The following is a 22460-nucleotide window of genomic DNA, read 5'->3' as shown; positions in this document are numbered from 1 at the left end:
AACCAGCCATTGTCTGAGGCGTTACACTCCAACCGGAAGGCGTGCACGAACAGACAGATACACATGCAGACAGACACGAAGACAAAGACCCCACAATTACATGTAGATTTGCAGCACCACAGAGAGTGCCAGCCAGCGGTTGCTAGGCTTCAGACTTCAACAAGAAGGCGCACATGAACGGATAGACAGAGACAGAACTACCTGTAGATCTATAGAACCAGAGTGTGGAAGAGATGTTGGACTCCAGCAAAAAGGTACGCACAGACAGACAGACACCAACAAAGACACGGAGACAAACACCCCAGAATTACCTGTAGATCTGCAGCACCAGAGAGTGTGCAAGATGTGCAGGGTTCCTGCAGGGCAGAGCTGATACAATTCAAGGAGTTTTCAAGGACATTTCCAGGACCAAATAAATGCTTTTCAAGGACATGATTTTCCCCAAATTAATGCAAAGCACCAAGCTTACCTTCAGTTTTTCAAGTCATCAAGTTTCTGGTGAATTTCTATTAGTCATTCCGTAGTTGTTTCCCTTGCCAACTTCCGGGAAGGGAAGCAACTACGGGTGACTAGTAATAGTTCATCTGCTTTCGTTTTCACTCGATCTTTTATTCTCCCAAAATGTGTACTGTATTTGACGAAAAAAAAGGGGGTTGCATTTTTTTTTTAAATAAGACAAGCTGCTGACGAAATGTATAGACAACAATTTGGAAAAATCAAGTACTTTTCAATGACTATTTAACAAAACTCTATTTTCAAGCACTTTTCAAGGCCTGGAAAAGGTTTTCCAATTTTCAAGGAGTTTTCCAGGGTTCAAGGACTCTGTACGAACCCTGGATGTGTTAGACTCCAGCAGGTATAGGCACACAGGAACACACAGACCGAAACACAAACCCACAGACAAACACCCCAGAATTACCTGTAGATCTGCAGCACCAGAGAGTGAGCCAGCCAGCGGTTGCCGGAGGCGTTGGACTCCAGCAGGAAGGTGCGCACGAACTTGACCAGTGTGGGCGTGTCCAGGCGACCAATCAGAAGCTCCACCAGCTCCTTGCTCAGGTTCTCGTCAAACTTCTGAGGTAAGTCTGAGTCTGGATCATCTGCACACAATGAGCGCAAACACCTCGGGTTGAAGACTATAGAAGAGCTTACCAATCCCTTTTTTTTTAGGAGGGAGGGGAAGGAAGAGAGAAGAGAGAGGGATTAGGAAGAGGGACCTGTGCTCTCACTGGAGACCCAATGTCCATGGTTTTGTAAATTGACTCAAAGACCATCTTGACATCTCACTTGAACTCCTGTATCATGTATGCCTCTGAAACATCTTGGCTTGATGACTATACAGAACAGCTTACCATTGCTTTTTTTTGGGGGGGGGGGGGGGGTGGGGGGGTTGGTAGAGGGGAGGGAGAGGGAAGTGTGCTCTCACTAGAAACCCAGTGTCCATATCTTTGTTAATTGAATAAAAAAAAACAGCTTGACATCTCACTTGTTGACATCCTGAATGCCTCTGAAACATCTTGGCTTGATGACTACAGAACAGCTTACCATTGCTTTTTTTTGTTGGGAGGGGGGGGGGGGGGGTGGTGGTAGAGGGAAGGGAGAGGGAAGTGTGCTCTCACTAGAAACCTAGTGTCCATATGTTCGTTAATTGATTAAAAAAACCATCTTTACATCTCACCCGAACTCCTGTATGCCTCTCAAACATCTGGACTTGGGGACAACATGAGAGCTATCACTACTCTTTTTCTTCTTTTATTTCCTCTTTTGTGTGTGTGTGTGTGTGTGTGTGTGGGGGGGTAATGATGGTGGAGAGCGAGAGAAAGAAGGAGAGGCAGTTTTGATATCATGTCTTCATTGTTTTCATTCAATAACTCACTATCTTGATATCTCACTTGAACTACCATACACGGTTGTTCCTCATCTATATCCACAGTGATTTTTGTACGGAAAATCTGTTTGTGATGAATGTTTTCAAGAACATTTAAAATAAACAGTACAAGTTGACTTTCAGATCATATCAACTCAATGACATGTACATTTCTCCACGGTCAATGTTATGTGTGCAGTATTCTTGGATGATAACATGCATGCACGTGACATAAAGGAATGTGCACACATTTTAATGATGTTAACTTCTTCCAATGCTTATACAGTCTTAGTCATTTACATGCGTGAATTTCTTTAAGAAAGCCTTTCACCTAGCACTCAAACAGCAGCAAATAAGTACTGAAGATAGAGACTGCATGTGGACTGTGTTCCAAGGTTGAGGTTTATTGAACCAAATGTTTATAATTGTATGTACAGTATATGATTTCCATGATACACATTGACAGACTGTGTATCTGACAGACTGTCATTATTAAGTATACTTCTTCTTGTATTTGTGATTTGATGAATGATGTACATTTCTAAAACAAGAGACTGACAATGTATGAGAATGGCTGCGCATTCGACAGTGTCTGGGGCAATCTTGTAAGTCTCCACTACAAACTCTTGGTTAATAACAGAGATTAGGATTGTTTACATGTGAGATTACACTGATAAAAGACAGGGGTTTTAAGAACACAAACCACAGACATGCATGAATTTAAATCAAATTATGTGCCGATTTTGACAGTCTCTCTCTCTCTCTCTCTCTCTCTCTCTCTCTCTCTCTCTCTCTCTCTCTCTCTCTCTCTCTCTCTCTCTCTCTGTCCTTGTCTCTTTCTCTGTCTGCATTTCAAAAGCTCAGTTTGTTTCGCCATCAGTATTCAAAAGCTATTTTTAAATCTTCAGCATCATATTACTTTCGTACCTCCACACCTCCCAAAATGCAATAAAGGAGGATCTATTTTTGTCATTAGTCATCACCTCTAATGTTGATTCAACAAAAAGGAAAGATTATGTGCCTGTTGGTAAAGTTTAACATTTTTTTTCTTTAAAGGGCATACATGTAACATTCAAACTTATACACACAAGAGAGTATGATACAAAAGTGTATTTGGAGTGAACATATGCACAAGTTTGCAGACTGCAAGAGGACAGTCCCTGACAGTGTCTGGAGACTACAGAGTCAGTGGAAACAAAACAAAGAAGAAAGGAAAAGTGACAGAAAAGGACCCTTTCATACTGACTCTAGGTATTAGCACACAAGTTTGAGCATAAACATGAACCCAACATGATTAACCCCTTTACTGCCCAGCACGTACTAGGTACGTGGTCATGTTTGGTTTGTCATATGCCCACACGTATTTACATCAGCACTTCTCAAGACATTTGTGAAAACTAAATGGGAGGTAACCACTGTCCAACTTCTTGTAGGGGTTTAAACACAGTTCTTTCCCATTGACCGTTCAGATAAGTTAGTACCACGTGGTAAAAACATTTTTAGAAGTTTTTTCCGATCTATAAGATTCAAAATGGCGGCCGAAAGTCGGACATCAACTCGTAGACCTGTTTTCAAATGATACAGTGTTCTGGAAGCTCTACAAGAAGTGATTTATGGATTACCACACAGAAGAATACTGTTATGGGCTGTAATGTGAGTACCTGATGTTTGACACCAGTTTTAGCTGTGTTTTCTGCGGTTTTACGCGCTGCAGTGTGTGTGTGAAAGTTTGGAAACTGTAATTTTTGACAAAAATGGTCATTATATCGATTTTTACTATAACAATCACAAACAAAGTCCAATGATCATGTTATCACATATTGTAATTCAATCAAGTTTGCGTTTTAATGAAACAGATCCTGTGATTGGTCAGAATGCCCCAACTCATTAAAAATTACCGGTCATTAATTGTCGATAACCACTCGCTAAAAAATCCATTAACAACCTGCTGGCGAGGCGCATTGATACAGCCTAAACTAGTCTCGGTTAGCTTTGAGGGTCATTTTACAAGTAGGAAATATGAAGGCCAACGAAACACCGAGACCATAAGATATGCGAAGTGATGACGTCGAATACGTGACGTCGAATACGTGACGTAAGTTGATGCATGAATTCTTCCGGACTACGTCAGTCAATTCCAAAGATCGCTTTTGTGATGAAAAAAATTTGTTTTAGAGTTTGCTGTCCAGAAACCCGTCAAAAAAGAAGGGAAAATCTGTGTGAAAGAAAACAAAACAGGAGCAGAGTGATACGATAGGAATACAGAGACATATTTTTTGGGACTTGACCCTTGCAGGTAGGTGGACTGAAAGTAGTGTGTGAACAGAACAGAACCAATTCTGTCTGTTTACAACCGCATGAAAGCAGGAAAGAGATCGTCGTCAGATTGAATTACAATAACATTAACATGCTTCCATTTGAAACTTCTCGGTCTTCATCGTGGATTGACGCCCTCCCAAAGTCTAATTGAAGCCCGACGGAGCGAAGCGACGGAGGGCTTCAATTACCTTTGGTCGGGCGTCAATCCCCGATGAAGACCGAGAAGTTTCAAATGGAAGCATGTTAATGTGTAAATAGCCAAGGGTGTAAGCAAACCACATGCCAAAGATCTAAGAGATATCTCAATAAATGATTGAGCAGTGAACAGATTAGTGAACCTACGGAAGAAAGCAAAATTTGCCCCGACGCACAGCAATACCAAAATGCTGTTATACTGTGGCAGTGAAGGGGTTAACTGTGATGCGTTTATGTTACAAATCTATATGTTCAAAGAATTCTAAACAGGACTCAAATGATCAAATGTAATCTCTACAGAATACTTTGTATTAGTTTGCTTCTTGACTCAATAAAAATTGACCTCGCTTTACTAATGTAAAAATACTAATCTATATAGTGGTATTTTAGCAGAGTCAAATCTGTTCTTGTTGATGCCATTTTGCCATACCTTCCATTATTTTTGTGCTTGATTTGTCCTTCATAGTTTCTGCAGAGAAACTCACTTCAGATAAACTTTTGAGCAAAAAGTGCTTAATTGGTATGAGAGTGATATATGATATAGTTGTTTGCTGATAAAAAATGAAAGCAGAACCAAATTCCCAACTATTTATATTCCCCAATACATATACAACCCCCCCCCCCAGATTTGTGGAGGTTCTAAATTGGAGGTTCCACTGTATTAATTATCCGTTTCTTTAATATTTGTGTACAACATGCAGACATATTGTGCTTTAACGTGAGGTAATCCAGCTAACTTCAAAACACTGATTCCAAACAGTCTAAACGAGGACATGCAGTGATGTGCATCCAGATACAAACTTCACAAGATGTATATATATGGAAGTCTTTGAGTCCCTTCCCAAACACGGTCACACTAGAACCATTCAAACAGAATAAAACAAGAGAGCGTAAGAGAAACACACAACAAAGATTTCTGAGGGAAAACAATACAAAATGTGAACAGAAGAGAACAAGAATGGAATGAAGAACGCAGGAACTATACCTGTTTTGCTTTCTCTCTTCTTTTTCTTCTTTGCCTTAGATTTGAGGTTTTGAGCATCTGCAAGCACTGATAGGCAACGACCTTTTGTTTAACATGCGGTCTACAATATCATATACTAGGGGATTAATGAAGGGAAAATAAATTCAAAATCAAAGGAAAGAGACGGGTCAAACATATTTCTTTAGCAGATGAATTAAATCATAACAAAACACAATTTAGTTTTTGAGCAGACAAATCAATCAACGACAAAAATGAGCACACACACCCACACAAAAAATAACTAAAGACAGGGAGACATCAATGAAACAAATAAACAAACAAAATTGGAGAGCATGTGAATAACTATGATCCCTGTATCTACTAACTTTTGATTTTATATCACAGAATGCTGTAAATTTCAAAATAAACAAATGAGAGAAGAAAAATCCAGTACTGAGTAGGTATAATCCTTAAACAAATCTAAAAAAAAGAACATTCGATCTAACAAAAACACACAGAACACACACAAAAACATAAACAGTAACTATCTTAGTTCTAATTGTAAAAAAACAAAAACAACTCAGAACTTCAAAGGAAGTCTATGTATTGTAAGGCAACGTGACATGCTATGCTCAAGACGGCAGCTAACATGCTCATTGATACACGTTCTGAAATCTTTTATTGATCATCTAAATGAACTACGTTACGGAAGATCAAAGAGTGGAAGATGCAACAAGCGATCTACCTTTGACAAAAGCACATTAAGATCGGGTAAAGAAAGTATCGAGGGTGGGAAAATAATGCGAAGGTGAAAATGATCAGGTACAATGTCTATATTGACATTGTGTGGATATGAGTTAACCATATCAAGAATGGCCCTAGTGGTATGGTAAGGCTATTTCAAAAGTCCTCTGAGGTTTCCATTCCACAAATTTGGGGTTCTCTCATTTGGGGGAAAGTGAGCTGCCATACAGTACGGTGCTACCCACTATCTTTACACCCCCGGTATAGGGGTGTGTATAGGTTTCGGTCGATGTGTTTGTGTGTTTGTGTTCGCATATAGATCTCAAGAATGAACGGACCGATCGTCACCAAACTTGGTGAACAGGTTCTATACATTCCTGAGACGGTCCTTACAAAAATTGGGACCAGTCAAACACACGGTTAGGGAGTTATTGGTGGATTAAGATTCTACAAGGACTTATACAGGGACATATTAATGGTCAAAGGGAAATAACCTTCTCAGTTGGTGGCAGTGAGAATGGTTATTTCCCTTTGACCAACGGGGGTGTTTTTCCTACCTCGGAGGAATTTCTTGTTTTACATTTAGTCAAGTTTTGACTAAATGTTTTAACATAGAGGGGGGAATCGAGACGAGGGTCGTGGTGTATGTGTGTGTGTGTGTGTGTGTGTGTGTGTGTGTGTGTGTGTGTGTGTGTGTGTGTTTGTGTCTGTCTGTCTGTCTGTCTGTCTGTGTGTGTGTGTAGAGCGATTCAGACTAAACTACTGGGCCGATCTTTATGAAATTTGACATGAGAGTTCCTGGGTATGATATCCCCGGACGTTTTTTTCATTTTTTTGATAAATACCTTTGATGAGGTCATATCCGGCTTTTTGTAAAAGTTGAGGCGGCACTGTCACACCTCATTTTTCAATTAAATTGATTGAAATTTTGGCAAAGCAATCTTCGACGAAGGCCGGGGTTTGGTATTGCATTTCAGCTTGGTGGCTTAAAAACTAATGAGTGAGTTTGGTCATTAAAAATCGGAAACTTGTAATTAAAATAAATTTTTTATTAAACGATCCAAAAACAATTTCATCTTATTCTTTGTCATTTTCTGATTCCAAAAACATATACATATGTTATATTTGGATTAAAAACAAGCTCTGAAAATTAAAAATATAAAAATTATGATCAAAATTAAATTTCCGAAATCGATTTAAAAACTATTTCATCTTATTCCTTGTCGGTTCCTGATTCCAAAAACATATAGATATGATATGTTTGGATTAAAAACACGCTCAGAAAGTTAAAACGAAGAGAGGTACAGTAAAGCGTGCTATGAAGCACAGCGCAATCGCTACCGCGCCAAACAGGCTCATCACTTTCACTGCCTTTTGCACTAGCGGCGGACTACGTTCAGTTTCATTCTGTGAGTTCCACAGCTTGACTAAATGTAGTAATTTCGCCTTACGCGACTTGTTTCTTTCTTTTCCTGCAGGCTTGTGTTTGTGTTTTCCAAGCTCTGTGACTTTTGCTGTGAACTTGGAATCTTTATCATGTGTATGCATGAACACTAGGGTGTACAAATACTGAAAAGAGTTTGCACAAAGTTGACTCTGGGAAATAAAGCTGAAAGACCAGATAGAAAGAGATTCTTGAAATGGGAGTCACTAGAGTTTCAAGCGTGCAAACAAGCTATTAGTCTCAAAGTCAAACCCATTTGTTTCATTGGTAGATAAAAAAGAGACAACAATGGAATGATGTAGAAGAAGGGTAGATGACTTGGTGGCTTAAGAAGGGGATGGGGTTGGGGGCGAAGCAGCCAAAGGAGGGTGAACTAACTAGTCGACTCGTGTGCTAACACATCCTTGCATAAAAACCAAGGAATAAGCTTACTAAACAAAAAGAAGAGGTAAAGCTCACATACAGAGAAACTCATGTTGAAACAAGGACAACATAACAAAGAACAGATCTAAAATGAAAATTACAGAAAACAACCAAACAAACAAAATCTGGAAGGATAGATAAATACAATTACCCTATGTGTGGTAAGTCATCACACTAAATGAATCCAAAAATATTTCACTATTCTTTCAGATATACCCACGGGGCTAATTCACAGGGCTAAAAACACGAGAGTATGAGGGAGTTTCAGTCCATAAACGCAGAAGAAAAAGAAATACCAAGATATCCATCCCGAACAAAACCCTTCCCCGCACTGTTATCATAGTCAAACTATAGCTACAATAAAGTCGTCATGTCAACAAGCAGGAGAGGGCATTAAAAACAAAAAATGACCTTCACCCTTCTTATGGCCTCCGGGCTTGACAGGTGAGATGCTGGCGGTGCTGGAGGAGCTCTCAGCGATGCCTGGACCTTCACCTTGACCTTTGACCCCACACAAAGCCACCTGCAGAAGGGTCAGGAGGGTCGGGGCCACGCCTTCGTCCAGTACGATGCTGGCACGCACGATGTAGGGAAGCGTGTCTGAAATCGAACAAAAGGTCACACTCTGAATTAGAGATATCAAATAACTGCTTGGATAGTAACAGAATGTGCACTCTTGTGATGACCAGAAAACAGTTATCTTCATTTTAGCAATGAAACAGCTGGAACAACAAGATTAAAAAAAAATTCAGTTTCTTTATAAATTTTTTTTTTAAAAAACCCAATAGCAAAACACTGGCTTAGCACATCGGCCTTAGAAAGTCTGTCAGACACATTCTATTGCAGTCTCTTCAAGCAAAACATTAATCAACAGAATTCGCCCTGAATAACTGAAAAAGTTAGATTACGATCTGCAACAAACACCAGAAGAGAAATCAGAACTAGCAAAGGTGCTTCAAGAAGCATCGTTCAATGCCTATGGCTATCTCCCCACGTATAGTTGAGAGATGAAATTTCTCTGCCGATAGATTCTCTTTTTCGTGTGTTTGTCTGCTTTTTCCCCCCCTTACCTTGGTGCTGACGACAGTAGGTCTGCCAGTTGTAGGGGCGTGATGTGGCCATTTCAGAGCACACTTTCAGGTGTTCAATCTGAAAAATGATGAAAATTGCAACTCAGATTGAACATGATCATAACAGCATGAGGACAAAATTACAGTGTGAATTTTGTTGTCAAAACTTTTCATATTTTCAAGAAAGTAACCCAGTGACTTGCGGCAATCCAAACGAAATTTATTTCTGGTTTGTTTCTGTCATAACACATGCTACAATTGTTTAACAATGTCAATAGAAACATACATCCAACACGACAGCCAGCTAGAGAAACACATACAGAGACAGAAACAGACGGACAGACAACAAAAAACTGCTTCAGTTATAAGACTTTGCAAAATGGTTTTGGTTGCCCTAGAAAACAAAAAATTAAATGTTGATGAAATTCGCCTCTATCTTCACAATTCAAAGAGCTTCTTCGTTAATTCTAAACTCCTAAACTACTAGCTTTTTTTACTGCATTTTTGCAGTGTTTAAGTGAGTGCTTTGAATCCCTGTGTTCATGAATAAAGTTGATTGTATTTTACCTGTTAACTGTATTTTAGTGAGTGTGTGTGTGTGCAAGCGCATGTGTGTATGTGCGTGTATGTGCGTGTGTGTGTGTGTGTGTGTGTGTGTGTGTGCATGCGTGCATGTGTGCGTGCGTGCATGCGTGCGTGCGTGCATGCGTGCATGCGTGCGTGCGTGCGTATGTGTGTGTGTGTGGGTATGTATATCGTCGTGAGCTCTTATGAGAAAGGGCGATAAATAACTCTACAGTGGAACCCCCCCCTCCACAAATCTGACAAAATCTTAAAAAGGAGGGAGTCTTAAAATGGGGGTAATGTTACAGAGGTTATGAACAGAAAGTCTGAAAAAACAGGGTCTTACAAAGGAGGGAGTCTTAAATTGGGGGTGTCTTAAAAGGGGGGTTCCACTGTATTATGATATCATTGAATCACATCCTCACCAGTGTGAGCAGGGTGTCGTAGGGCAGCACAATGCTGTGTGGTGCCAGGTCCATGGTCTGGTCCCAGCCGCCCTGCTGGCCGATCTCCCTCACCTGGGCCAGGTGAGAGTCCATGGCGTGCTCGTCGCGCAGCTGCCGGTACTTCTCTTTCGACCCGCAGATGAACAGCAAGAGCTGTGAGAGGTAAAGAAAAGGAGTTTTAGAAGCTCTTGATTTGTGAATGATCAACAAAGCAAGATTAACTAGAAAGTATACGAGTGTTAAAAACTGGACAAACTGAAATACTAGTGTGACAAGAAAGTTCCTTCAGTCCATATTCCGAAGAATGACAGGAGGACGGATAGGCAGACAGACAGACAGACAAACTGAAATACTAGTGTGACAAGAAAGTTCCTTCAGCCCATATTCCGAAGAATGACAGGAGGACGGATAGGCAGACAGACAGACAGACAAACTGAAATACTAGTGTGACAAGAAAGTTCATTCAGCTCATATTCCACAGTATGACCAGGAGGACAGACTGGACAAACATAAACAGTAAGTGGTACAATGTGTCGACTTCTAGAAATTAAAAAGGCAGATATTAAATAGGTTGTACACATCACTCACCTTTCTGACTTGACGCTTGACAAATGGAGTCTGCTGAGTCATCATGTACTGCAAACAGAGGAATAATAACAAGATCATCACCACACTTCAGAGTTTGGCTCACCCAATTTTAAATTATATTTCAATTTACATTCTAGGGCATTCATATTCCTCTCAAATATCGAACAGAACCATCAAACTAAAATATTCTCTCTCTCTTTCTTCAGCTCACACTGTAATTTACAAGACTGGAACAACAGAAAGACTGACTCACCTCAGACAGAATTGAATGCCAACTTTGGTCAAACGCAGCAGGAGGCATCTTCTGGCCAGACTCTGCAATCTTCTTCAGCTGAAAGAAAAAGGACCCAACTCAATGCACAAAAACCGGCAGCTGCGCAACGAGCACGCCATGGACACTCACCTGGCCCAGGTGAGGGAGATCGACCAGAATGCACAAAAATGGATATTTCCCTCAAGTCAAACACACCCGGCCAAGTGGGATGATTGTTACTCTTTTTTAATTCAGACCTGATTTTTTTTCTGGCAAGTTCTTCTCTGAATCAGCTTTCTAGCTTTGGGCATAGCTAAATGGGGTGACTGCTATTGAAGTATACCTTCAGCAAGAAACATCTTTCTCACAGTTACAGATATATGAACACGTTTATCTCATGATCGAAACTAAAAATTTTAATAATAAATTTTCTTTTGATTAATATACTTACCCAATTCACATATAGCAATTTACTTCAGTTTAGTGCTAGAACACTGAACTACGCTTCACCATGGTAAGGGGGGAAGTAACCCTAAAAATAGAACGGCGTTGACGGTCACATGACAACGCCAGGTCAAGGCTACCTCCCAACATGCACTGCGCACGCATGCTCTCGCCGCCATCTTACTTACTGAATAATTAGCATGGTATGCAAAGTTAAATGGAACTGGTAAGAACGGGGTAGGCGGGAGGGACTTTACTATGTGAATTGGGGAAGTATATTAATCAAATGAAAATTTATTATTAAAATTTTTGATTAAATAACATATCTTATCCCAATTCACATATAGCAGATTGCTAATTAAGGTGGTGGGGTGCTCACCTATGAGCTAGGCAACAATTGCCCTGCTGCTACCATCGCTGGTAGCGCCTTGGTACCGTCGTACCGCGCACTGGAAATCTTGCGCAGGTAATAGTTGATAAAGACATCCTCCGATCTCCAGTAGGCGGAGTCTAGGACTTCAGATAATCTTCCTGATTTTAGCACCAACTTAGCTATGTCCTAATCTCTCTTTGTGTTCAAAGACGATAAGAGTAGCTTTTGTTTGTGATCTTAACTCCTTGTATGAGACAGGAAGGAGCATAGTGATCTAACTGGTCAGATTCATAAGACTGGGTCGCCTGTGGCGAGAATCCTATAAAGAGGAATAACTTAGACCATCGGGGATGGTTATCCTGACTTCTGATTCTTGGCTAAGAAGTCTGGCCGGAAACGGAGTGAGATAGAGCGTCTCTATTGAATACTACGTCTCCCGGTAAGCCGGAGAGTGCGTGAATCTCGCTACCTCTGTGTGCCGTAGCTAGAAGCAAAGTGGAGAGCGTTTCACACATCAGATTTATGAAGGCGAGTGGACTGTAGCGGTTCAAAATCTGTGGAGCATAGAAACTCCAGTACCAAAAGACTCAGACTTGTCCTGCTGTGACCCTTTGGTTATGAACGCTATCCAGCCTATGGTCTCTCTGTTAAAGGAGACCTGTAATCTTATACTGCGAGCTAAGTAAGACACGCTGATAAGGTTAGGAAGAAACATTGCCTAATTCAAGTAAGGCCTATGAGTAGGTCCATGCTCTATCTCGCACAGTCTGGAAGGAGCCCAAGGGAGAACTGTCCAAGTACGAACATGCCCCCCCCCCCCCCCCCCCCTTTTCCTTTCCACATTGTCTCATAAGACCTATGAGTGAAGAGGAAGGCCCCGTTTGCGAGAGTGTGACAGAATGTCACTGATCTTTTCAAAGAAAAGGATGAAGTACAGAGAGTAAATCAAGCTCCAGAGAAAACAACCGTTGTCCTCAATGGCTACGGGAGTGGTATCAGTGAGAACTATGTACCCAAGTCCCTAAGTGGTGGCTTGAAAGAAAGGGAGGCGAACTCCGGTGAAACCGGCAGTGTAACCCTCTAGGGAGCGGACTACTGCTGATGTTGTGTTTCAGTAAACGACAATACAATAGCTGAAGGCGAAGGCCGCAGCTTGAATGTTAAAGAGATTGCCTGCCGGGCCCGTGTTCCAAACGGTCACCCATCCCGGTAGTAACCGGGGCCAATGCTGGTTAACCTCGGTGGTCGGACAAGACCGTGCTGTTGCCTTTGGCTGTAAAACGAGAAAGTCTATGCCATGGCTGCAAAGAAGCGGGTATACTTTCCCTGTTGCAAAAGCAGGGGTGAAAAGTCGGGAGTATTGAAAACCTGATTGCCTGTTAGTTCTGTGTTAATCCAGCCCGCAATTGGGGAAGACACGTCTGGGTATCGGTAACCTGATCCGCTCTCAGACCATGCACCTATCAATTCCCGTCCCAAGAGAGGGGTGAGTGAGCGTCTTACGAGTTTTAATTTTTCCCGATGACTGTATGGCTAGAGGCATATTACGTGGAGCTAGTTCTGAAACCTTGGGAAAATATCTTCAAGGGAAGAGAACTGGCTTTGGAAAAGAAGTGGACTCTGTTAGAGGAGGCCGCTGTATAGCCAAGGTTCCATTAACTGGTACTTCAAGTGGTAACCTGAAGTTCGATATCCCCGAGGGTAAAGGTAAGATATACCCTCTTCTGCCTATGTGCGGAAGTGACTCAGACTATAATGTCGCTAGAAACCATGCAGAGGGATCTGAGTATGTATGCGAAGCTGAATCCCTGAAACTGGAGTTTCGTGATTCAGCCTTCGTTGGCTTGATCTAGAGGAAAAGAGTACTATTTTGCGATGTAGGAGAGGACTCCTGGCGCAAAGTCAAGTTGTGCAAAAATCCAGGGGCCACCGCTGGGAAGACTACAGTAAGAGTGTAGTTTGTGAACTCGCGGTAGAAAAGGCCCATGAGGGGCGTAAAGCTGAAGTTGAATCACTTAACCAGAAGGTGTGTGTTTCTAACTGTTATTGCCAACCAATGCGTTCACTATCTTTTGCGTCTGGGAAAAAGATCCCCAAATGCGAAAAAGCTTTAGTGCCGAACCTAAGGGTCGTCACATGATGGTGTCCTTAGTTCTGTTCGTAACACTTAATGTGAAAATTTGGAAGGTTTGAGAGTGCTTCATGTTGTCCGGCAATAGTCGCTGATGTGCGACTGTGAAGCCGTTTATTCTTAAACAAAGAGGCTTGTACGTCTGAAGCTAGCCATAACCTGTCTGACGTAGAGTCCTAGATTGACGTCACCCAGTCTCCTGGTCTGAGTGCGTCTCTGACTGACGCGGGTGTCTCCATTGTGAACTTGATTTGTCTCAGATATCTGTTCAGAGGGGACAAGTCTAAAACTGGGCGCCAGCCCCCTGAAGCCTTCGGCACCACGAAAATTCTCCCATAGAAACTGGGGAGTTGTGATCCGTTACTTCGTCTATCGCCTCCTTCTGTACCAGAGACAAGATTTCTACTTGTATCGCTGTCTTTGCTTCCGTTTTGACGGGAAACTTGAACAGCTATGGCGCTCTGGTAGCCTGAACCCCGAACGCACTATACCCACTATCTGTTTACTTTTAGTAACTAATGTGAAAGGGCCCGTGACGGGCCGCCTGCCACCAACGGCGTGGTGATTGCATGGGCGAGTGGTTCGGGGACGCATCATTGGGGGTGTGGCTTGCGTCCCGACACCCTTGAATTGCCGAAAGACGGCTTCTTCTTAGGGTAAGGCGCGCCTCTTCCCCGTCCTCGTGAAGAAGAGCTGGCTTGTGCTGACCTGCCCCTATCCGCCGAAGAGGCGGAAGGTTTAGACGGTCCATAGCTCTTGCTCTGAGGCTTAGGAAAGCCGTGTTGCGCTATCTTGGCTATAGCTAAATCCCGATCGCCCCGGGTTTGCTTGTGGAGCGCGTCGAGCGACGGCTGTCCCAACAAGGCACCCTCCGTGAACGGCGATAACTTGAGAGCCTCAAGCGTGGCTTTGTCTTGGATCCTGGAACCCGAGAGAAAACGCTGACCTGCGCGTGTGCACTGCATGCGCAGAAAAACGCATTTGTTCGGCTGAAACTTTGGCCAAAGTAGCGAGCAGCATCGTTACATCCTTTTCGCTCGCGTCCTGTCGAAACTCAAACGGTTCTAGGGACGTAGCGATAGAACGGGAGAGAGACCTGAGAAGTGTTTCTGAAAGAGACGCTAACTCTAAATTGTATCTCCCTGTTTCTTCCAATGCTACAAGGGCTGACTCTGTATAAGAAACGGATCTGTCCTTATTGTAGCCGGAAGTGGCGCTCGTGGTAGAGAAAAAGTGTCTATGAGATTATGTGGCATAGAGTTCAACCCGAACTTCCGGCGAGCAGCTTGCCCGACGTAAGAGGTTGGCTGTGCGGAGGCCAGCCACGGCTGTGCCAACTCCGGTGCCTGACTGTGCGCTGTTAGAAGAGGCACTGTGTCCAAAGGCACATATCCCGAACGGGAATTCTTAGCCAGAATCTTAGACATTTCATATGCCACTGAGGGAGATTCACGAAACTTAAAAGTTTGTGTTTCTACCTGTGTTGCGAAAATCTCTGACAGCAGAAGGTGGTGGTGCAGTCAAACTTGCTGCTGAAACCACTCCTTCCTCAAAGTATCTTGAAGCTACCTGTGCTGCCAATGCTACCACATGGGGAAGCTTGTCTGGTAGCCGGAAATTGGGATCTTCGTCCGTAGCGGAAGCCCCATATTCCGATTCTCCTTCCGGCACGGAAGTGCCTACCGGAAATTCACCGCCATATTGACTAGTATTGTCATAGGCAGTGTCAACCGGAAGAGAGGTAACGTGAGAGGCATGTCCTCTGCTCGTATCCTCTCTGGAGAATACTTCCTGCCCCCTGGGCAGAAGTGTGGAGCACTGTGCCGAGGATGCTTCCGTCGAGCAAACCGGCACTTGCGTGTCTCCCGTTATAAGTACAGGCCCCTGCAGGTCGCGTTGCCAGCAAGCCTCCTGTCTTACAACAGCTTCCTGCCCCCTGGGCGGAAGTGTAGACCACTGTACCGATGTTGCTTCCGTATAGCAAACCGGCACTCCCGTGTCTTCCGTTTTGAGTACAGGCCCCTGCAGGTCGTGTTGCCAGCAAGCCTCCTGTCTCTTAACGGCTTCCTGCACCCGTGGCGGAAGTGTGGACCGCTGTACCGATGTTGCTTCCGTATAGCAAACCGGCACTTGCGTGTCTCCCGATCTAAGTACAGGCCCCTGCAAGTCGTGATGCGAGCAAGTCTCCTGTCTTATCACGGCTTCCTGCCCGACGCCAGGCGGAAGTAGGGAACGCCCGTGCGTATCTCCCTGTGGGACAGTGTCTCCCAATCTAAGTACAGGCCTCTGCAAGTCGTGATGCGAGCAAGCCTCCTGTCTTATCACAGCTTCCTGCCCGACGCCGGGCGGAAGTAGGGTACGCCCGCGCGTATCTCCCTGTGGGACAGTCACAGTACCTTTATTGTAGCTGTTGAATCCGGAAGTGGATGCATGGTGAGAGAAACTCATTCCGTCTTCACCGGAAGGTTGTTCGCCCTGAACATCGGCCGACGTAACAGTGGCTGACGGAGCTGCCTTACCCTCGACCATGAGCGAGCGTCTTCCGCTCCTGCCTGAAGGGAGAGCAAATGTTCGCTCGCCGAGCGCAATTCTGACGAAAACATGCATCTCATTTGATCGCTAAATGCTGCAAACATTCCTTCTCTGCTGTTATGCTAGCCTTAACCGGCGCTGTCTTGCATTCTTGCTTCAGCGCGGACATTATCGGACTCTTAGGCTTCTCAATTTCTACCGTGAAAGTATTCTGAGAAATTAGCTCGACAACAGTAACTGTAGGTTTAGAACCCTTGGGCTTCTTAGCCACTTTCTTGGACGGAGACTCTGTATTTGCTCCCTGTCTAGAGCTGGGTTTCTTCTTCCCACTGTCCGCCATACTGGCGTTAGTCTTGCAGACGAAAGTAAACAAAGACTAACTCGTGGCAAACGAAAGCAAATAATACAAGAGAAATCGGAAAAATCTCACCCAATCTCAGCAAGAAAGCTAAGATACAGACGTGAAACCAGGGTGAGTACTGCCAAGAAGCAGTGGGCTAACAATAGCCCGAGCGTAATCCAAAAACACGTCCGTAGACGCTCTCGCTGAAAAGTAGAATGCATAAAAGATGGCGGCGAGAGCATGCATGCGCAGTGCATGTTGGAAGGTAGCCTTGACCTGGCGTTGTCATGTGACCGTCAAGGCCGTTCTATTTTTAGGGTTACTTCCCCCCTTACCAGGGTGAAGGGTAGTTCAGCGTTATAGCACTAAACTGAAGTAAATTGCTATATGTGAATTGGGATAAGATATGTAATTTAAATGTGTATTTAAAGTGATAAAGAAAGAGCACACACACATAAGAAAGTATCACACACATGCATGCACGCACACCAGCACACACACAGGCACAACACACACACACACAAACACACACACACACACACAAAACCACACACACATGCACACATGCACACACACACACACACGCACAGAACAAAAACTTCATAAAGTATCACAAACAGCCCTAACCTGGTAGGGCAGACGAAGGACCATTTCGGTCAGAAGCTGGGGGTAGTCCTCGAAGACGTCGTTGGCATGACACTTGACGTACTGCCGCAGGAAGAACGGGGACATGTGAGGGGGAGGGTGACAAGGGTGGGGCTTCAACAGCTGACCAGATGATGCCGACGTCTCCTCCTGCACACAAACATACTTGCCATGTGTAACTATGTTTTGTCTTGTACGCAGATGCTTGGGTGGTTGTTGTTTTATCTCAGTTATTTGTATGCTTTGTATGCTCGTTTAATTTGTGCTGGTTTGTTTAAGAATGAGTTTGTAAAGCGCCTGGAGCCAATTGATGGGACTCGCGCTATAGAAAAGTTATTTATCATTATCATTATTATAATCATTATTACTATTATTATCTTATTATAGAGTTCTTATAGATTTTTCAATCCTCTCCCCCTCTCTCTCTCTCCTCTCTCTCCCTCACTCTCTCTATCCCTCTCTCTCCCTCATTCTCTCTATCCTCTCTCTCCCTCACTCTCTCTATCCCTCTCTCTCTCTCTCTCTCTCTATCCCTCTCTTTCCCTCACTCTCTCGCCTTCTCTCTCCCGTACTCTCTCTATCCCTCTCTCTCTCCCTCACTCTCTCTATCCCTCTCTCTCCCTATCCCTCTCTCTCCCTCACTCTCTCTATCCCTCTCTCTCCCTCACTCTCTCTATCCCTCTCTTTCCCTCACTCTCTCGCCCTCTCTCTCCCTCCTCTCTCTATCCCTCTCTCTCCCTCACTCTCTCTATCCCTCTCTCTCTCTCTATCCCTCTCTCTCCCTCTCTCTCTCTATCCCTCTCTCTCCCTCACTATTCCTCTCTCTCCCTCACTCTCTCTATCCCTCTCTTTCCCTCACTCTCTCTATCCCTCTCTTTCCCTCACTCTCTCTCTCCCTCACTCTCTCTATCCCTCTCTCTCCCTCACTCTCTCTATCCCTCTCTCTCCCTCACTCTCTCTATCCCTCTCTCTCCCTCACTCTCTCTATCCCTCTCTTTCCCTCACTCTCTCTATCCCTCTCTTTCCCTCACTCTCTCTATCCCTCTCTCTCCCTCACTCTCTCTATCCCCCTCTCTCCCGTACTCTCTCTATCCCTCTCTCTCTCTATCCCCCTCTCTCCCGTACTCTCTCTATCCCTCTCTCTCCCTCACTCTCTCTATCCATCTCTTTCCCTCACTCTCTCTATCCCTCTCTTTCCCTCACTCTCTCTATCCCTCTCTCTCCCTCACTCTCTCTCTCCCTCTCTCTCCCTCACTCTCTCTATCCCTCTCTTTCCCTCACTCTCTCTCTCCCTCTCTCTCCCTCACTCTCTCTATCCCTCTCTTTCCCTCACTCTCTCTATCCCTCTCTTTCCCTCACTCACTCTATCCCTCTCTCTCCCTCACTCTCTCTCTCCCTCTCTCTCCCTCACTCTCTCTATCCCTCTCTCTCTCCCTCACTCTCTCGCCCTCTCTCTCCCGTACTCTCTCTATCCCTCTCTCTCCCTCACTCTCTCTATCCCTCACTCTCTCTATCCCTCTCTTTCCCTCTCTCTCTCTATCCCTCTCTCTCCCTCACTCTCTCTATCCCTCTCTCTCCCTCACTCTCTCTATCCCTCTCTCTCCCTCACTCTCTCTCCCTCACTCTCCCTTACTCTCTCTATCCCTCTCTCTCCCTCACTCTCTCTATCCCTCTCTCTCCCTCACTCTCTCTATCCCTCTCTCTCCCTCACTCTCTCGCCTTCTCTCTCCCTTACTCTCTCTATCCCTCTCTCTCCCTCACTCTCTCTATCCCTCTCTTTCCCTCACTCTCTCTATCCCTCTCTCTCCCTCACTCTCTCTATCCCTCTCTCTCCCTCACTCTCTCTATCCCTCTCCCTCCCTCACTCTCTCGCCCTCTCTCTCCCTCACTCTCTCTATCCCTCTCTCTCCCTCTCTCTCTCTATCCCTCTCTATCCCTCACTCTCCCTCACTCTCTCTATCCCTCTCTCTCCCTCACTCTCTCTATCCCTCTCTTTCCCTCACTCTCTATCCCTCTCTTTCCCTCACTCTCTCTATCCCTCTCTCTCCCTCACTTTCTCTATCCCTCTCTCTCCCTCACTCTCTCTATCCATTTCTCTCCCTCTCTCTCTCTCCTCTCTCTCCCTCATTCTCTCTATCCTTCTCTCTCCCTCACTCTCTCTATCCCTCTCTCTCCCTCACTCTCTCTATCCCTCACTCTCTCTATCCCTCTCTCCCCCTCACTCTCTCTATCCCTCTCTATCCCTCACTCTCTCTATCCCTCTCTTTCCCTCACTCTCTCTATCCCTCTCTTTCCCTCACTCTCTCTATCCCTCTCTCTCCCTCACTCTCTCTATCACTTTCTTTCCCTCACTCTCTCTATCCCTCTCTCCCTCACTCTCTCTATCCCTCTCTATCCCTCTCTCCCTCTCTATCCCTCTCTCTCTCTATCCCTCTCTATCCCTCTCTCTCCCTCACTCTCTCTATCACTCTCTTTCCCTCACTCTCTCTCTCCCTCTCTCTCCCTCACTCTCTCTATCCCTCTCTCTCCCTCTCTCTCTCTATCCCTCTCTCTCCCTCACTATTCCTCTCTCTCCCTCACTCTGTCTATCCCTCTCTCTCCCTCACTCTCTATCCCTCTCTCTCCCTCACTCTCTCTCCCTCACTCTCTATCCCTCTCTCTCCCCCACTCTCTCTATCCCTCTCTCTCCCTCACTCTCTCTATCCCTCTCTCTCCCTCACTCTCTCTATCCCTATCTCTCCCTCACTCTCTCTCTCCCTCACTCTCTCTATCCCTCTCTCCCTCACTCTCTCTATCCCTCTCTATCCCTCTCTCTCTCTCACTCTCTCTATCCCTCTCTCTCTCTATCCCTCACTCTCTCTATCCCTCTCTCTCCCACACTCTCTCTATCCCTCTCTCTCTCTCTCCCTCCTCTCTCTCCCTCACTCTCTCTATCCCTCTCTCTATCCCTCACTCTCTCTCTCCCTCTCTCTCCCTCACTCTCTCTATCCCTCTCTCTCCCTCACTCTCTCTCTCCCTCTCTCACTCTATCCCTCTCTCTCTCTCTCCCTCACTCTCTCTATCCCTCTCTCTCCCTCACTCTCTCTATCCCTCTCTCTCCCTCTCTATCCCTCTCTCTCCCTCACTTCATCTCTCTCCCTCACTCTCTCTATCCCTCTCTCTCCCTCTCTCTCTCTCCTCTCTCTCCCTCATTCTCTCTATCCTTCTCTCTCCCTCACTCTCTCTATCCCTCTCTCTCCCTCACTCTCTCTATCCCTCTCTCTCCCTCACTCTCTCTATCCCTCTCTCTCTCTATCCCTCTCTCTCCCTCACTCTCTCTATCCCTCTCTCCCTCACTCTCTCTATCCCTCTCTCTCCCTCACTCTCTCTATCCCTCTCTCCCTCACTCTCTCTATCCCTCTCTCTCCCTCACTCTCTCTATCCCTCTCTCCCTCACTCTCTCTATCCCTCTCTCTCCCTCACTCTCTCTATCCCTCACTCTCTCTATCCCTCTCTCCCTCACTCTCTCTATCCCTCTCTCTCTGGATCTTGCTCTATCTATGTCACGCTTATGTGTGTTACCTTACGAGTGCCATATCAAGGAGAGATATAATCTGCACCCAATAAAATAGCAATGATTAGAATTTTTCAGCTGGTCTTGTACTGACAAATTCAGTTATAGTTTTAAGCTGCAAAACTCTGTGAGGCATTCTTTGGTAATTTTGAATGAAAGTGGAACCACATAATATGTATCATCACAAACTTTGCACAGGGCTTTCAAAGCATGTAATTTATGTGTAAGTGTATAAGAGTATGCTTGAGTTGTTAATGCGAAAGATTGTGTATGAGTGCGCCTTGAGTCGCCTTGTGGTGAGATATGTGCGTGTTATAAATTCTCGTATTATTATTATTATTATTATGAAAGATATCTGCTTGTCTAATTTTCTGTTTCCCTTGTTTGTTTGTCTGTTTGCTTGTTTGTTAGATTCACTTAGTTTTTATTTCAAGGCAAGAGGAAGTCTGTCTCACACAGACAATCGGCTTACCTCTGAGCCGTCATACTGGCGCCAGTAGGGCAGCAGACTCTGCAAGACTCGCAGGGAGTATGGAATGGCACCACTAGACAGCAGCGCTGTGGCCGTTTTGCTGCTCACAAAAGATGACTGAAAACAAAAGCACATGATGAATAAACACTGGCTCAAAACACAGGAAAAGAACTTTCACAAAATGAATACATTCCCTTTTTCCACAGGTACACAAAGGAAAGTAAAAATATTTCTACAAAATCGACCTTCACAAATGACAGGATAGACAGACAGAGAGGAAAGAAGGAAGAAAAGAATGGAGAAAAAAAGACACATTCAAACACACACATACATACATACACAGACACAGACACACAATCAACATAATATAGACACACATACATGCACACACACACACACACAATCAACGTCATCTAAACACCTGTACAAACCTATGCATCACATCAACACTCGAGTAATCGAGGACTGGGTGGCCGAGTGGTAACGCACTTGCGCTCGGAAGCGAGAGGTTGCGAGTTCGACCCTGGGTCAGGGCGTTAGCAATTTTCTCCCCCCTTTCCTAACCTAGGTGGTGGGTTCAAGTGCTAGTCTTTCGGATCAGACGAAAAACCGAGGTCCCTTCGTGTACACTACATTGGGGTGTGCACGTTAAAGATCCCACGATTGACAAAGGGGTCTTTCCTGGCTAAATTGTATAGGCATAGATAAAAAAAAATGTCCACCAAAATACTCGTGTGACTTGGAATAATAGGCCGTGAAAAGTAGGATATGCGCCGAAATGGCTGCGATCTGCAGGCCGATGTGAATGCGTGATGTATTGTGTAAAAAATTCCATCTCACACGGCATAAATAGATCCCTGCGCCTTGAGTCCGAGTCTGGAGATACGCGCGCGATATAAGACTTCATATAACATAATGTGAGTATCAACTGACTTACCTCCCCAGAGGACTTGGAGGCCCCCCTGGTGCGAGAGAGGAGAACGCTCATCAGACGCAGAATGATCAGCTTGGCCTCGTACTTCTGGCTGCGTGTGGCAACATTGCCCAGGTCCTGTCAAACACAGACAGTATTCATTTAGTTCATGACTAC

The 22460-nt window shown here is 44.6% G+C and overlaps 1 protein-coding gene across 10 annotated transcripts in view; it reads right to left on the bottom strand.

Moving 5' to 3' along the window:
- Window positions 1-22460, bottom strand: part of LOC138948919 (E3 ubiquitin-protein ligase UBR4-like) — a 224267-nt gene that overhangs the window by 67919 nt on the left and 133888 nt on the right. For 7 of the 10 annotated variants that reach the window (XM_070320552.1, XM_070320553.1, XM_070320555.1 and 4 more), the window contains exons 69-78: window positions 22308-22421; window positions 21371-21487; window positions 17328-17495; window positions 10878-10955; window positions 10625-10672; window positions 10016-10189; window positions 9027-9105; window positions 8368-8556; window positions 5367-5432; window positions 920-1100 (exon numbers count right to left, since the gene is read on the bottom strand). In XM_070320552.1, the coding sequence (XP_070176653.1) occupies window positions 920-1100; window positions 5367-5432; window positions 8368-8556; window positions 9027-9105; window positions 10016-10189; window positions 10625-10672; window positions 10878-10955; window positions 17328-17495; window positions 21371-21487; window positions 22308-22421 (1214 nt within the window). The remainder of the gene's footprint in view (window positions 1-919; window positions 1101-5366; window positions 5433-8367; window positions 8557-9026; window positions 9106-10015; window positions 10190-10624; window positions 10673-10877; window positions 10956-17327; window positions 17496-21370; window positions 21488-22307; window positions 22422-22460) is intronic. The other 3 variants (XM_070320554.1, XM_070320561.1, XM_070320562.1) reach the window with 3 other exon arrangements.

This window comes from Littorina saxatilis, linkage group LG15 (genome assembly GCF_037325665.1).
Source record: "Littorina saxatilis isolate snail1 linkage group LG15, US_GU_Lsax_2.0, whole genome shotgun sequence".
In the NCBI taxonomy this organism is placed as follows: Eukaryota; Metazoa; Mollusca; class Gastropoda; order Littorinimorpha; family Littorinidae; genus Littorina; species Littorina saxatilis.
Note: the sequence above shows the minus strand (reverse complement) of the source record. Positions and strands in the feature narration are given on the sequence as shown.